At 45.9% G+C, this 14905-nt stretch overlaps 1 protein-coding gene across 3 annotated transcripts in view; it reads left to right on the top strand.

Annotated features, from left to right (window-relative positions):
* The window catches only part of LOC110521393 (peroxisome proliferator-activated receptor alpha), a 66275-nt gene that overhangs the window by 27000 nt on the left and 24370 nt on the right, over nucleotides 1-14905 (top strand). For 2 of the 3 annotated variants that reach the window (XM_021598925.2, XM_036968538.1), the window contains exons 2-4: nucleotides 2650-2898; nucleotides 6594-6751; nucleotides 11062-11200. In XM_021598925.2, the coding sequence (XP_021454600.1) occupies nucleotides 2658-2898; nucleotides 6594-6751; nucleotides 11062-11200 (538 nt within the window). In that variant the 5' untranslated portion in view covers nucleotides 2650-2657. Of the gene's footprint in view, nucleotides 1-2649; nucleotides 2899-6593; nucleotides 6752-10211; nucleotides 10913-11061; nucleotides 11201-14905 lie in introns of those variants that run through there. The other variant, XM_036968539.1, reaches the window with a different exon arrangement.

A 14905-nucleotide genomic window follows, 5' to 3' on the forward strand; every position in this document is an offset into this window, starting at 1 on the left:
GGTTTGAGGGAGAGGACTAACTGGTGTCTCCAAGTGGACACACACCTCTCTAAAGTGTGCACAGTTCCTAAGTAATTTCAATGCACTTTTATGACACAAAGAAATCTTCAACTATAAGGTGCTTTTTTTTAGCTCTCTTAGCTCTGCCGTTGAGGAACTAGAGCAAGCACACTTGTAGTTGTTTTGTTTGGAACACAACCCTATCACACAATTACTGTGCATTGTTATAAATCACACCATTATAAATCTCAATCTAGGTCAGGTGGGCATCGTTTGAAAGCTTGTTCTATTGCCGACATGACTAGCTAAGTTATTAAATATGATCGTAGAGTGTTAGGGTTTCACGGGGCAATTCAGTTTTGGTGCGAATAGAAAGGAGTCATGTGTGAACTCAGATGTCTGTTGCGCGTCACATTTTCTTCACAATAGACAAACATAGGCTCATTCTGTTCAGAACAACCCAGGGTATTTTTTTAAATGTATTTAACGAGGCAAGTCAGTTAAGAACTAATTCTTAATGATGGCCTACCCCATGACTCCCAATCACGGCCAGCCTGGAATCGAACCAGGGTCTGTAGTGACACCTCTAGCACTGAGATGCAGTGCCTTAAACCGCTTAAACCGCCCAATGACACCATGTCATTATGTAACTGTATATCAAACACGTTGACACTGTATATGACATAAGTTTTATGATATGGAAATGTGAAGTGCACATTTGGCCAGCTTGTTTGACATCAAAGCGTTTTTTATTATAATCCTCAAAGTCTCATCTTTCAGAATACATCCTGTCATCTTAATGTACAGCTTTTCCCTCACTCAGACAACAACAAATTAGCAAAAGTTGCTCAATTAGCGGGAGGGATGGGGGCAGCTTCTTGTCGCATGTGGTGCTGAAGTTCAGAACGGCTGTCAGTCAAAACACATACAGCGCTGTGAAGCACACAACCTGAGCTCTGACGTCATTTATAGCATGTTACTGTACAGCCACTGCGTACCCCCGAAACAAACCCTCCCCTAACCCAGACGACGCTGGGCCAATTGTTACTCTTGAAACAAATAGTTTATTATCTACATTGGCACAGCAGTGTCTAGCCTAGGTACTGTTGTACTTGGTACTGTGGTTGCCATGGAGAGGCCCAGTGTTGTAATGACATAGTGATGAGTGAATGTCCTGAAACAGGATGTCCTCTAAATGAAGACCTCTGGGAGCCATAGGACTATGTTAAAGAGGCCAGCTCTATTCCTCCTGGGTAAATAAACACTCTGTCTCTTTCTCTCTGTGTTCAAAACACCTGCTCCAGTGCCAGCTTAGACCTACGGCTAGACACTATGCTTCAATGAAATAACATGCATTTCTCTCCTCTGCGACCTTGGAATACATTGAGAGGTGTGGGGCTGGAATTCATCTTTGAACGTGAACATGCACGTACTGTTAGACACGTCCATTAGACAGAGTCATTGACCAGAGCACAAAATAGACATGAGTACTGTATGGGGTCTGTTAGGTTAGACTTAGACTCCATAGGATCAAGCCCTGGCAGCTTACTGCAGGTTGGTCTCAGATGGAGCAGCTGCTGTCTCCTTGCTCCATGCCCTCCTCGCAAATACTCAGCACCCACACCCCTCTCTCTACACCAGGCCTGACCAGGGAGCTTTACTCTAGCTTGACCCAGTTTTGGTGTGGATATATGGGTTGGTGCCCCTACAGACGGATCTAAGGTCAATTTCAGGTTAGGATTTGGTGAGGAAAAGCTGATCCTAGATCTTTGACTTAGGGTAGCTTCTACCTGGAACCATGAGGTCTGATACCTTCTCTCTGTTCTACCCCTCAAACGTCCACCACGTCATCCAATTTAGCCCGGCACAGGGCCCTACATTCCAGTACATTAGGGTTAAGGTTACGGTTAGGTTTAGGAGTTAGGTTAAAGGGTTAAAGGGTGAAGGATGGGGTTAGATTTTACATTTACTTTGTTAAGTCTATGAGACCAGGCTGAACAGCTTCAGTTCAACCCTTGGCTTCAAGGATACACCTCATTAGGAACTCGTATCAGTGTTGTTAACACTTCATGTGTTGATGCGATGTTTGTTGGTGATGGAAAGAGTGCAATGATGTAAGAACAGGAGTGAGATTTTCTTGTTTACTCTTTCCTATGATCTGGACATTCCATTAAAGGCTCAGTGCAGTCAACATGAAGTTTTTGTTGTTGTTGTTGTATCATACTGTACAATAATTGATGAAATTAACACTGTAAAAGTGTGATTTTCTTTATCAGTGTCCTTCATAATTGCTGGCTGAAAATACAATCTACACAGGACCTTGCATGGGTGGAGTTTCGGCTTGGCTGGTGACATCACCAGGAGATAAATTAGTTAATAGACCAATAACAAAGAGAGTTCCAAACCTCTCTGCCAATCACAGCTAGTTTTCTGTTTTCCCCTCAAAACTCAGACCATAGTCTTGGCAAAATTATTTATTAAGAAATAGTTTTTTGCAAAAAATCTATTTTTGTTTTTTTTGTCAATTTTATTGGATAACTATTATAGTAAGTTGTTGCCCAGAAATTATTTGATATATAAAATGGCTGCACTGGGGGCTTTTACTAACCCTCTTTCTCTCCCTTCCTCTCTCCGTTTCTCTCTCTTCAGTCTGATGAATGATCCTCCCCCTAGTCCCGTCCTCCGTCATGGTCGACATGGAGAGCCACTGCCGGCCTCCGTCCCCCCTAGAGGATTCGGTGCTGGGCAGCCCGCTGTGTGGGGACTTCATCGGGGGCATGGAGGAGCTGCAGGACATCTCCCAATCCATCGACGGTGATGCCCACAGCTCCTTTGACGTCCCTGAGTACCAGTCCCAGTCGAGTAACTGCTCTGGCTCTGAAGGATCCACCATTCTAGGTATAGAGCCATACCTTCAATGGTTCGAAGTAGTGTGATGGTAGTGTGATAGTAGTGTGATGGTAGTGTGATAGTAGTGTGATGGTAGTGTGATAGTAGTGTGATAGTAGTGTGATAGTAGTGTGATGGTAGTGTGATAGTAGTGTGATGCTAGTGTGATAGTAGTGTGATGGTAGTGTGTTGTGCTTGGTTTATTGCCTACTGCTGTCTCACACACGTTATGCCTTCCCTTTAACTTCTCTTCCCTTATAGAAACATTAACACTTCCTTTACAGAAACGGTGAGACTTCCCTTAGAGAAACGTTGAGACTTCCCTTACAGAAACGTTGAGACTTCCCTCATAGAAACGTTGAGACTCCCCTCATAGAAACGTTGAGACTTCCCTTACAGAAACGTTGAGACTTCCCTTGCAGAAACATTGAGACTTCCCTCATAGAAACGTTGAGACTTCCCTTACAGAAACGTTGAGACTTCTCTCATAGAAACTTTGAGACCGCCCTCATAGAAACGTTGAAACTTTCCTTATAGAAACGTTGAGACTTCCCTTATAGAAACGTTAACACTTCCCTTATAGAAACACTGAGACTTCCCTTATAGAAATGTTGAGACTCCCCTCATAGAAACATTGAGACTTCCCTTATAAAAACGTTGAGACTTCCCTTCTAGAAACACTGAGACTTCCCTTATAGAAACGTTGAGACTTCCCTTATAGAAACATTGAGACTTCCCTTATAGAAACACTGAGACTTCCCTTATAGAAATGTTGAGACTTCCCTTATAGAAACGTTGAGACTTCCCTTATAGAAACGTTGAGACTTCCCTTATAGAAACACTGAGACTTCCCTTATAGAAATGTTGAGACTTCCCTTATATAAACGTTGAGACTTCCCTTATAGAAACACTGAGACTTCCCTTATAGAAATGTTGAGACTTCCCTTATATAAACGTTGAGACTTCCCTTATAGAAACACTGAGACTTCCCTTATAGAAACGTTGAGACTTCCCTTATAGAAACGTTGAGACTTCCCTTATAGAAACGTTGAGACTTCCCTTATAGAAACGTTGAGACTTCCCTTATAGAAACGTTGAGACTTCCCTTATATAAACGCTGAGACTTCCCCTATAGAAACGTTGAGACTTCCCTTATAGAAACGTTGAGACTTCCCTTATAGAAACACTGAGACTTCCCTTATATAAATGTTGAGACTTCTCTTATAGAAACACTGAGACTTCCCTTATATAAACGTTGAGACTTCCCTTATAGAAACACTGAGACTTCCCTTATAGAAACACTGAGACTTCCCTCATATAAATGTTGAGACTTCCCTTATAGAAACACTGAGACTTCCCTTATATAAACGTTGAGACTTCCCTTATAGAAACACTGAGACTTCCCTTATAGAAACGTTGAGACTTCCCTTATAGAAACGTTGAGACTTCCCTTATAGAAACACTGAGACTTCCCCTATAGAAACGTTGAGACTTCCCTTATAGAAACGTTGAGACTTCCCTTATAGAAACACTGAGACTTCCCTTATATAAATGTTGAGACTTCCCTTATAGAAACACTGAGACTTCCCTTATATAAACGTTGAGACTTCCCTTATAGAAACACTGAGACTTCCCTTATATAAACGTTGAGACTTCCCTTATAGAAACACTGAGACTTCCCTTATATAAACGTTGAGACTTCCCTTACAGAAATGTTGAGACTTCCCTTATAGAAACACTGAGACTTCCCTTATATAAACGTTGAGACTCCCCTTATATAAATGTTGAGACTTCCCTTAAAGAAACACTGAGACTTCCCTTATAGAAACATTGAGACTTCCCTTATATAAATGTTGAGACTTCCCTTATAGAAACACTGAGACTTCCCTTATATAAACGTTGAGACTCCCCTCATAGAAACGTTGAGACTTCCCTCATAGAAACGTTGAGACTCCCCTTCTAGAAACACTGAGACTTCCCTTATAGAAACGTTGAGACTTCCCTTATAGAAACATTGAGACTTCCCTTATAGAAACACTGAGATTTCCCTTATATAAACGTTGAGACTTCCCTCATAGAAACGTTGAGACTTCCCTTATAGAAACACTGAGACTTCCCTTATATAAACGTTGAGACTTCCCTTACAGAAATGTTGAGACTTCAAGTGCCTTATACTTAGAGCCAGGTTTTTTCCTAGTGGGCCTGTCTAATAGTTTCTTAGTTTTCCTAAAAGTAAGAATGAGTAGTCTACGGTGTAGTAATCCTGTTGTAAACCAGCTCTAAATCAAATCAAATCAAAATGTATTCGTCACACACACATATTTAGCAGATGTTATTGCTAGTGTAGCGAAATGCTTGTGTTCCTAGCTCCAACAGTGCAGTAGTATCTCTATGTTGTTATTGTTTGACCATGTGTTTCCTGATCATTCAGGAGCCCTCCTCACATAGCTCATCGCTAATTCACCCTGACTCAGAGGGTTCAGAGAGGACACCCGGCTTGTTTAACCTCTGACCTTACCCAGGGTAACAGAGATGTTTTTGGCAGAGGGGTTAACTGTTATGTTACACCCCACCCCCCAACAGATTGTCTGTCTGACATACATTACACCCCAAGGCCACGTTCCTGTTCCCCACACTTCCACTGAAGACTTCCTCAATCCACAAACATTCCTCAACTCACAATCTGTGTACCAAATGGCACTGTATTACCTAAAGAGTGCACTGCTTTTGACCAGGGCCCTAGTCTATATAGGGAATAGAGTGCCATTTTGGACACAGACACACTATATTTGTGTAAACAATAACTTGTTTGTGTCCAATAGAAACTACCTGGATGTGTTAGCAAATATGTTACTACATAGTAGTTAGTATGCAACAGGCATTGAAAGAGTGACCGGTGTTAGAATTTAAATCTAGAGGAAAAGAGGGGATGGTGTATTGACAAAATGGAAGAGGGGGAAGAGGTTTTAGGGGAAGAGGAGTGGAGGGGGGAGCATCATGGAAAATAGCATTGATGATGTCATGGAAAAGTAATGGCGAGTGTGTTGAGAAGTGCTGGCTGTTTATGGTTGTTGATGGAATGGTGACTGAGGGAGGAAGAGAGAGAAGCAGACACTGAGTATCTGTGATATCATATTATTTTCCTGTCTACGGTGTAGGCTGTAGAGTGTGGTCTGTGTGACACGTGCAGGTGGTCCAAGGCCTTAATATTTATAAGCCTGTTTTGGCTTCTCTCACCCAACTCATGTGGGCTGACTTAGCGCTGCTGTGTTTGGTGTGTGTTTGGTGTGTGTTTGCTGTGTTTCGTATTCAGGTATTAAAATAGACACAGTGTGTGTATCTTGGGCCAATATTCGACTCATCCCCTGAATTTAAAAGTGTTGCTGATCCACTCTCAGTGGTGTGCATGGCGGTCTGTACGTATTAATAGAGATGTAATGGAACACATATTACATGTGGTCTTCCTCTGTGTCGGGCCAAAGGCCTGAGACTACAGAGACTTTCCACTGGTACAGTACTCATCTGCCAGCTCGAGCAAAGAGGCTTCACAGTTAAAAGGTTCATTTGTTTATTGTTTCACAACAGTTATGAGTGTGTGTCTGTTTTCTGTGCAATGAGTTTATTAATGTGCGTGTGTGTGTGTGTTGTCTGTGCATGCATAAGTGTGTTCATGAATGTGTACACTGTGTGTGTGTGTTCTACAGATGCGCTGACCCCAGCCTCCAGCCCATCGTCGGGAGTGTATGGGGCGGTTGCAGGGCAGGAAGAGTTCTCCTCTACCTCTCTCAACCTGGAGTGTCGGGTGTGTGCCGACCGCGCCTCCGGATACCACTATGGAGTTCACGCCTGTGAGGGCTGCAAGGTGAGATGGACCAGCCATCACACACGTCCAAGTATGTGAAGCACACAAGCGCATGCCCGCACAAACATTAAAATACGCATACATAACACACCCAGTCAGAGTGAGATTCACTGGACCAACCTTCAGACAGTCTAACGATAAAAAATTATTATTATTTTTATTTCACCTTTATTTAACCAGGTAGGCAAGTTGAGAACAAGTTCTCATTTACAATTCCGACCTGGCCAAGATAAAGCGAAGCAGTTCGACACATACAACAACACAGAGTTACACATGGAATAAAACAAACATACAGTCAATAATACAGTATAAACAAGTCTATATACGATGTGAGCAAATGAGGTGAGATAAGGGAGGTAAAGGCAAAAAGGCCATGGTGGCAAAGTAAATACAATATAGCAAGTAAAACACTGGAATGGTAGATTTGCAATGGAAGAATGTGCAAAGTAGAAATACAAATAATGGGGTGCAAAGGAGCAAAATAAATAAATAAATACAATTAATACAGTAGGGAAAGAGGTAGTTGTTTGGGCTAAATTATAGGTGGGCTATGTGCAGGTGCAGTAATCTGTGAGCTGCTCTGACAGCTGATGCTTAAAGCTAGTGAGGGAGATAAGTGTTTCCAGTTTCAGAGATTTTTGTAGTTCGTTCCAGTCATTGGTAGCAGAGAACTGGAAGGAGAGGCGGCCAAATAAATAATTGGTTTTGGGGGTGACCAGAGAGATATACCTGCTGGAGCGCGTGCTACAGGTGGGTGATGCTATGGTGACCAGCGAGCTGAGATAAGGGGGAACTTTACCTAGCAGGGTCTTGTAGATGACATGGAGCCAGTGGCTTTGGCGACGAGTAGGAAGCGAGGGCCAGCCAACGAGAGCGTACAGGTCGCAATGGTGGGTAGTATATGGGGCTTTGGTGACAAAACGGATGGCACTGTGATAGACTGCATCCAATTTATTGAGTAGGGTATTGGAGGCTATTTTGTAAATGACATCGCCGAAGTCGAGGATTGGTAGGATGGTCAGTTTTACAAGGGTATGTTTGGCAGCATGAGTGAAGGATGCTTTGTTGCGAAATAGGAAGCCAATCTAGATTTAACTTTGGATTGGAGATAATAATAATGACTGAACACACAAACAGGACACAAGAATGTGCCCTCCAACACAGTGTGAATGCTCTCTTGGTTAATTGTTTATGAGCCTGTTGAAGAGCAACCCAAGGCTAATGTGTTTTGTCACAAGTCACTGGAGGACAGAGCAGATCTTAATGTGCCACTGGAAAGGTAAGATAATGTAGTTTTGGTGTTATTATGACCCACAAACCACTAACCACCAAAGAAAACATAACCCAGTCTGTTAGCTGTGACCCAGAAGGAACTGGTAATGGTGCTGGTCCATCGCTGCTGTATGACTTCTGTGACTGCATGCCTCGGCCCGAAGGAGAAGAGTCAATTCTCACCTTGCTGTGAAAGCCAGGCAAATATAATTGCTTTGTCATCCACTACATTTCCTACATACTCTTTCACTCTGAACGCGTGGGCGATGTCTTCTGGACCCATGGCCAGCCCATCTATCCCTGTGCCAGGACTTTGTCTGAAAATGGATGTCACTTGGCGAAGTTGGCGGTGCTCCTCCCCCTCATGTCAACACACTGTTACACTGAGTTCCAGATGGCAGGCGATAGCAGAGCAGAGTGGGCCGCAGTGTTCCCTACCCTCCCCTACCCTACCTACTGTCACAGAGTAATACTGGTCATAGCTGTCACAGAGTAATACTGGTCATAGCTGTCACAGAGTAAAACTGGTCATAGCTGTCACAGAGTAATACTGGTCATAGCTGTCACAGAGTAATACTGGTCATAGCTGTCACAGAGTAATACTGGTCATAGCTGTCACAGAGTAATACTGGTCATAGCTGTCACAGAGTAATACTGGTCATAGCTGTCACAGAGTAATACTGGTCATAGCTGTCACAGAGTAAAACTGGTCATAGCTGTCCCATAGTAATACTGGTCATAGCTGTCACAGAGTAGAACTGGCCATAGCTGTCACAGAGTAATACTGGTCATAGCTGTCACAGAGTAATACTGGTCATAGCTGTCACAGAGTAATACTGGTCATAGCTGTCACAGAGTAATACTGGTCATAGCTGTCACAGAGTAATACTGGTCATAGCTGTCACAGAGTAATACTGGTCATAGCTGTCCCAGAGTAAAACTCCAGCAATGTGTCCTACAAGCGCCCTGCTCCTCAGCTGTCTGGTCATCTGAGAGTGACCCCTGCACAGAGAAAGAGACAGAGACATGAGGCACAGACAGAAACAGAGACAGAGACTGAGACATGAGACTGTGAAAGAGACATGAGGCACAGACAGAAACAGATACAGAGACTGAGACATGAGACTGTGAAAGAGACAAGAGGCACAGACAGAAACAGAGACATGAGACTGTGAGAGACAAGAGGCACAGACAGAAACAAGACTGAGACATGAGACTGTGAAAGAGACAAGAGGCACAGACAGAAACAGAGACATGAGACAGAGACATGAGACTGTGAAAGAGACAAGAGGCACAGACAGAAACAGAGACATGAGACTGTGAGAGACAAGAGGCACAGACAGAAACAGAGACTGAGACATGAGACTGTGAAAGAGACAAGAGGCACAGACAGAAACAGAGACATGAGACAGAGACATGAGACTGTGAAAGAGACAGAAACAGAGACTGAGACATGAGACTGTGAAAGAGACATGAGGCACAGACAGAAACAGAGACATGAGACTGTGAAAGAGACAAGAGGCACAGACAGAAACAGAGACATGAGACTGTGAAAGAGACAAGAGGCACAGACAGAAACAGAGACATGAGACTGTGAAAGAGACAAGAGGCACAGACAGAAACAGAGACAGAGACTGAGACATGAGACTGTGAAAGGAGACAAGAGGCACAGACAGAAACAGAGACATGAGACTGTGAAAGAGACATGAGGCACAGACAGAAACAGAGACATGAGACTGTGAAAGAGACAAGAGGCACAGACAGAAACAGAGACATGAGACTGTGAAAGAGACATGAGGCACAGACAGAAACAGAGACATGAGACTGTGAAAGAGACAAGAGGCACAGACAGAAACAGAGACAGAGACTGAGACATGAGACTGTGAAAGGAGACAAGAGGCACAGACAGAAACAGAGACATGAGACTGTGAAAGAGACATGAGGCACAGACAGAAACAGAGACATGAGACTGTGAAAGAGACAAGAGGCACAGACAGAAACAGAGACATGAGACTGTGAAAGAGACAAGAGGCACAGACAGAAACAGAGACATGAGACTGTGAAAGAGACAAGAGGCACAGACAGAAACAGAGACAGAGACTGAGACATGAGACTGTGAAAGAGACAAGAGGCACAGACAGAAACAGAGACAGAGACTGTGAAAGAGACAAGAGGCACAGACAGAGACTGAGACATGAGACTGTGAAAGAGACAAGAGGCACAGACAGAAACAGAGACAGAGACTGAGACATGAGACTGTGAAAGAGACATGAGGCAGAGACGGAAACATGAGGCAGAGACGGAAACATGAGGCAGAGACAGGCCTGGCAGGAGGTCGTTGTGTCTGACAAGCATTCTGCCCTCACGTCACCCTTGAGGGGTGTATGTGCGTACTTGCGTGCATGTGGCGTGTCCTTGCAAGCGTTAATGCATGTCGTGTGTAGGGACACATTAAAGAGATCTTTCACAAGAATTATGAAATCAACATCTTGGGATGGGGCTGGCTAAATGTTCTTCTTAAGCAATTCACTACCCCCCCTCCCAATCCCAGTCCAAGCCCTAAACCACTCAGGACAGTACGTCTAAAGCTGCCCATAACCAGACACTGCTGTTTGTCAGAGTTGTGTAACACTAGTGAAATCCCATTTGGAACGTGATAAGCATGTATGTCCAGGCTGATAGTGTCATGCTCCAGTCATTGGGTCCATTCTCTGTATTTCACTTTTTCTGCAGAGAAAGTGTCTGTTGGCTGATTGGAGGAAAATGGGGTTTCCTAGTGGCATGTTGTAGGTCAGGATACTGCCGTTGCTTTGCTGATAGTTCACTTAGGTTGAGAGAGTCTCAGATGAATAAAGTTTGCGCCGAGGTTGAGAGATATAAAGATACCAGGTACAAACTGGCAATTGTTTTCTTTTACCAAGTCACAATACTGTATGTGGTTGAGTTACCCTACTGAGTCGAGGGTGAGTTTTATCATGAGTGCAGTCTATTGGGTCTCAACCTGAACATTTATCTCTCTCCTGATTCTCTCCCTGCAGGGTTTCTTTCGGCGGACCATCCGCCTCAAGCTGGAATATGACAAGTGTGAACGCCGATGTAAGATCCTGAAGAAGAACCGGAACAAATGCCAATACTGCCGCTTCCAGAAGTGCCTGTCTGTGGGCATGTCCCACAATGGTGAGGAACACAGACAAAGCCAGAGCCCTGAGTACTGCTTACTGCTTACAGCACAACCTGCCAGTAGCAACCAGAGACATTTGCACGTGGACATATGCACACACACATGTACGCCATTCAAAACCACACTCTTGTAGGAACAGGAAGGAGTGTGCATGCTCACACACACAATAACACGCACACGCACGCACACACACACGCACTCACCACATTTTTTGTGGTTGCTTTTCAAGATGAATGAGTGACAGCTGTGAATCCTATAGCATTCATTCATAAACCCATGTAAGCATTTGCACCATTTCATATTTTGCTGTATCTAGAAGGAAACGATGCAGAATTGCAATTGATGCATAAGTCTCCCTGTCTCTGCGCGGTCTCTGCACTGTCTCTGCACTGTCTCGGCGCGGTCTCTATGTGGTCTCTGCGCTGTCTCGGCACTGTCTCTGCACTGTCTCTGCACTGTCTCTGCACTGTCTCTGCGAGGTCTCTGCGTGGTCTCTGCACAGTCTCTGCACTGTCTCTGCGAGGTCTCTGCACTGTCTCTGCACTGTCTCTGCGAGGTCTCTGCACTGTCTCTGCACTGTCTCTGCACTGTCTCTGCGCAGTCTCTACGCGGTCTCTGCACTGTCTCTGCACTGTCTCTGCACTGTCTCTGCACTGTCTCTGCACTGTCTCGGCGCGGTCTCTATGTGGTCTCTGCGCTGTCTCGGCACTGTCTCTGCACTGTCTCTGCACTGTCTCTGGGAGGTCTCTACGTGGTCTCTGCACAGTCTCTGCACTGTCTCTGCGAGGTCTCTGCACTGTCTCTGCGAGGTCTCTGCACTGTCTCTGCACTGTCTCTGCGCAGTCTCTACGCGGTCTCTACGCGGTCTCTGCACTGTCTCTGCACTGTCTCTGCGAGGTCTCTGCACTGTCTCTGCACTGTCTCTGCGAGGTCTCTGCACTGTCTCTGCACTGTCTCTGCACTGTCTCTGCACTGTCTCTACGCGGTATCTGCGCGATCTTTGTGCGGTCTCTGCACTGTCTCTGCACTGTCTCTGCGCGGTCTCTATGCGGTCTCTATGCGGTCTCTGCACTGTCTCTGCACTGTCTCTGCACTGTCTCTGCGCGGTCTCTATGCGGTCTCTGCGCTGTCTCTGCACTGTCTCTGCGCGGTCTCTGTGCGGTCTCTGCACTGTCTCTGCACTGTCTCTGCGAGGTCTCTGTGCGGTCTCTGCACTGTCTCTGCACTGTCTCTGCACTGTCTCTGCACTGTCTCTACGTGGTATCTGCGCGATCTTTGTGCGGTCTCTGCACTGTCTCTGCACTGTCTCTGCGCGGTCTCTGCGCGGTCTCTGCACTGTCTCTGCACTGTCTCTGCACTGTCTCTGCACTGTCTCTGCACTGTCTCTATGCGGTATTTGCGCGATCTCTGTGCGGTATCTGCACTGTCTCTGCACTGTCTCTGTGCGGTCTCTGCGCGGTCTCTATGCGGTCTCTGCACTGTCTCTGCACTGTCTCTGCACTGTCTCTGCGCGGTCTCTATGCGGTCTCTGAGCTGTCTCTGCACTGTCTCTGTGCGGTCTCTGCGCAGTCTCTGCACTGTCTCTGCGAGGTCTCTGTGCGGTCTCTGCACTGTCTCTGCGCTGTCTCTGCGCGGTCTCTACTCGGTCTCTGCGCGGTCTCTGCACTGTCTCTGCACTGTCTCTGCACTGTCTCTGCGCGGTCTCTATGCGGTCTCTGCGCGGTCTCTACGCGGTCTCTGCGCTGTCTCTACACTGTCTCTGCGCGGTCTCTGCGCCATCTCTGCACTGTCTCTGCGCGGTCTCTACGCGGTCTCTGCCCTGTCTCTGGGCGGTCTCTGCTCTGTCTCTGTGCGGTCTCTGCACTGTCTCTGCACTGTCTCTGCGCAGTCTCTACACTGTCTCTACACTGTCTCTGCACTGTCTCTGCACTGTCTCTGCGAGGTCTCTACGCAGTCTCTGCACGGTTTCTGCACTGCCTCTGCACTGTCTCTGCGCGGTCTCTACTCGGTCTCTGCGCAGTCTCTGCACTGTCTCTGCGAGGTCTCTGTGCGGTCTCTGCGCTGTCTCTGCGCGGTCTCTGCGCGGTCTCTGTGCGGTCTCTGCGCTGCTCTGCGCGGTCTCTATGCGGTCTCTGCACTGTCTCTGCGCGGTCTCTGCGCGGTCTCTACGCTGTCTCTGCACTGTCTCTGCACTGTCTCTACTCGGTCTCTGCACGGTCTCTGCGCTGCTCTGCACTGTCTCTACGCGATCTCTATGCGGTCTCTACGCGGTCTCTGCACGGTCTCTACGCGGTCTCTGCACGGTCTCTGCGCGGTCTCTGCGCTGTCTCTGCACTGTCTCTACTCGGTCTCGGCGCGGTCTCTGCACTGTCTCTGTGCAGTCTCTGCACTGTCTCTACACGGTCTCTACGCTGTCTCTGCACTGTCTCTGCACTGTCTCTACGATGTCTCTGCGCGGTCTCTACTCTGTCTTTATGCTGTCTCTGTGCGGTCTCTACTCGGTCTCTACGCTGTCTCTGTGCGGTCTCTATCAAGACTCTATGCAGTCTCTCTGCGTGGTGGTGTGTAATTGTGAAGGTCAGTAGAACGGTAAGGTGGGGCTGTATTGCATTGGCTGAACCCTGTCACCCTTTAGGTGTGAACAGAGACAAGCAGTGTGAGTCTCAGTCTGGGCCTACAGGTCACATGACCAGGGCTGCCCACTGATCAATGAACTGACCGAGTGGATAATTTAAGGTCATTTAGACTGATAGTGAGCTGTGCAGTGTAGAGCAGGGGCTCTTTCAATAGGATACATTACTTGTGGAACCTTACTAAAAACAGGGTCCACTGTCCAGACAAAAATCACAGACAATCACTCTCATACAGACAGACAGACAGACAGACAGACAGACAGACAGACAGACAGACAGACAGACAGACAGACAGACAGACAGACAGACAGACAGACAGACAGACAGATATAGGGTAATGAGGTCAAAGCATTTCACTGCACCCGCTATAAAATCTGCTAAACTGTGTACGTGACCAATACAATTTGATTTGAAGTCTTTGGCCCTATTTGAAGGATGATGTTTACCTGTGTGTTTTGTGTCAACATACAGCATGGCATTCTGACCCTAAGGTCCATGTCCTGCTGTTTACAATGGACTGAAATAGAATTAAGGGGTGACTTTGTGCGTGGTGTGGAGTGATGTGAAGAGGAGCTTAGCAAGGTCACTGTAGTAGTTGGTCAGAGTTGACGGAGACAGACAGACAGACAGACAGACAGACAGACAGACAGACAGACAGACAGACAGACAGACATAGACCTGGGGACTGGTGGCAGTAAACTCATGGACAAAATTCAGGTTGTGATACCACTGAACTGAACACCATCATGCTGGAGAGGATACCTATTTTCTGTGTATTTGAGTATTTTCAAATAATGTATACAGTACCAGTCAAAAGTTTGGACACATCTACTAAGGGTTTTTCTTTATTTTTACTATTTTGTACATTGTAGAATAATAATGAAGACATCAAAACTATGAAATAACACATGTGGAATCATGCAGTAACCAAAAAAGTGTTAAACATATTTTAGATTTTAGATTCTTCAAAGTAGCCACCCTTTGGCTTGATGATAGCTTTGCACACTCTTGGCAATCGCTCAACCAGCTTCACCTGGAATGCTTTTCCAACAGTCTTGAAGGAGTTCC

Source organism: Oncorhynchus mykiss, chromosome 30 (assembly GCF_013265735.2).
Source record: "Oncorhynchus mykiss isolate Arlee chromosome 30, USDA_OmykA_1.1, whole genome shotgun sequence".
NCBI lineage: Eukaryota > Metazoa > Chordata > Actinopteri > Salmoniformes > Salmonidae > Oncorhynchus > Oncorhynchus mykiss.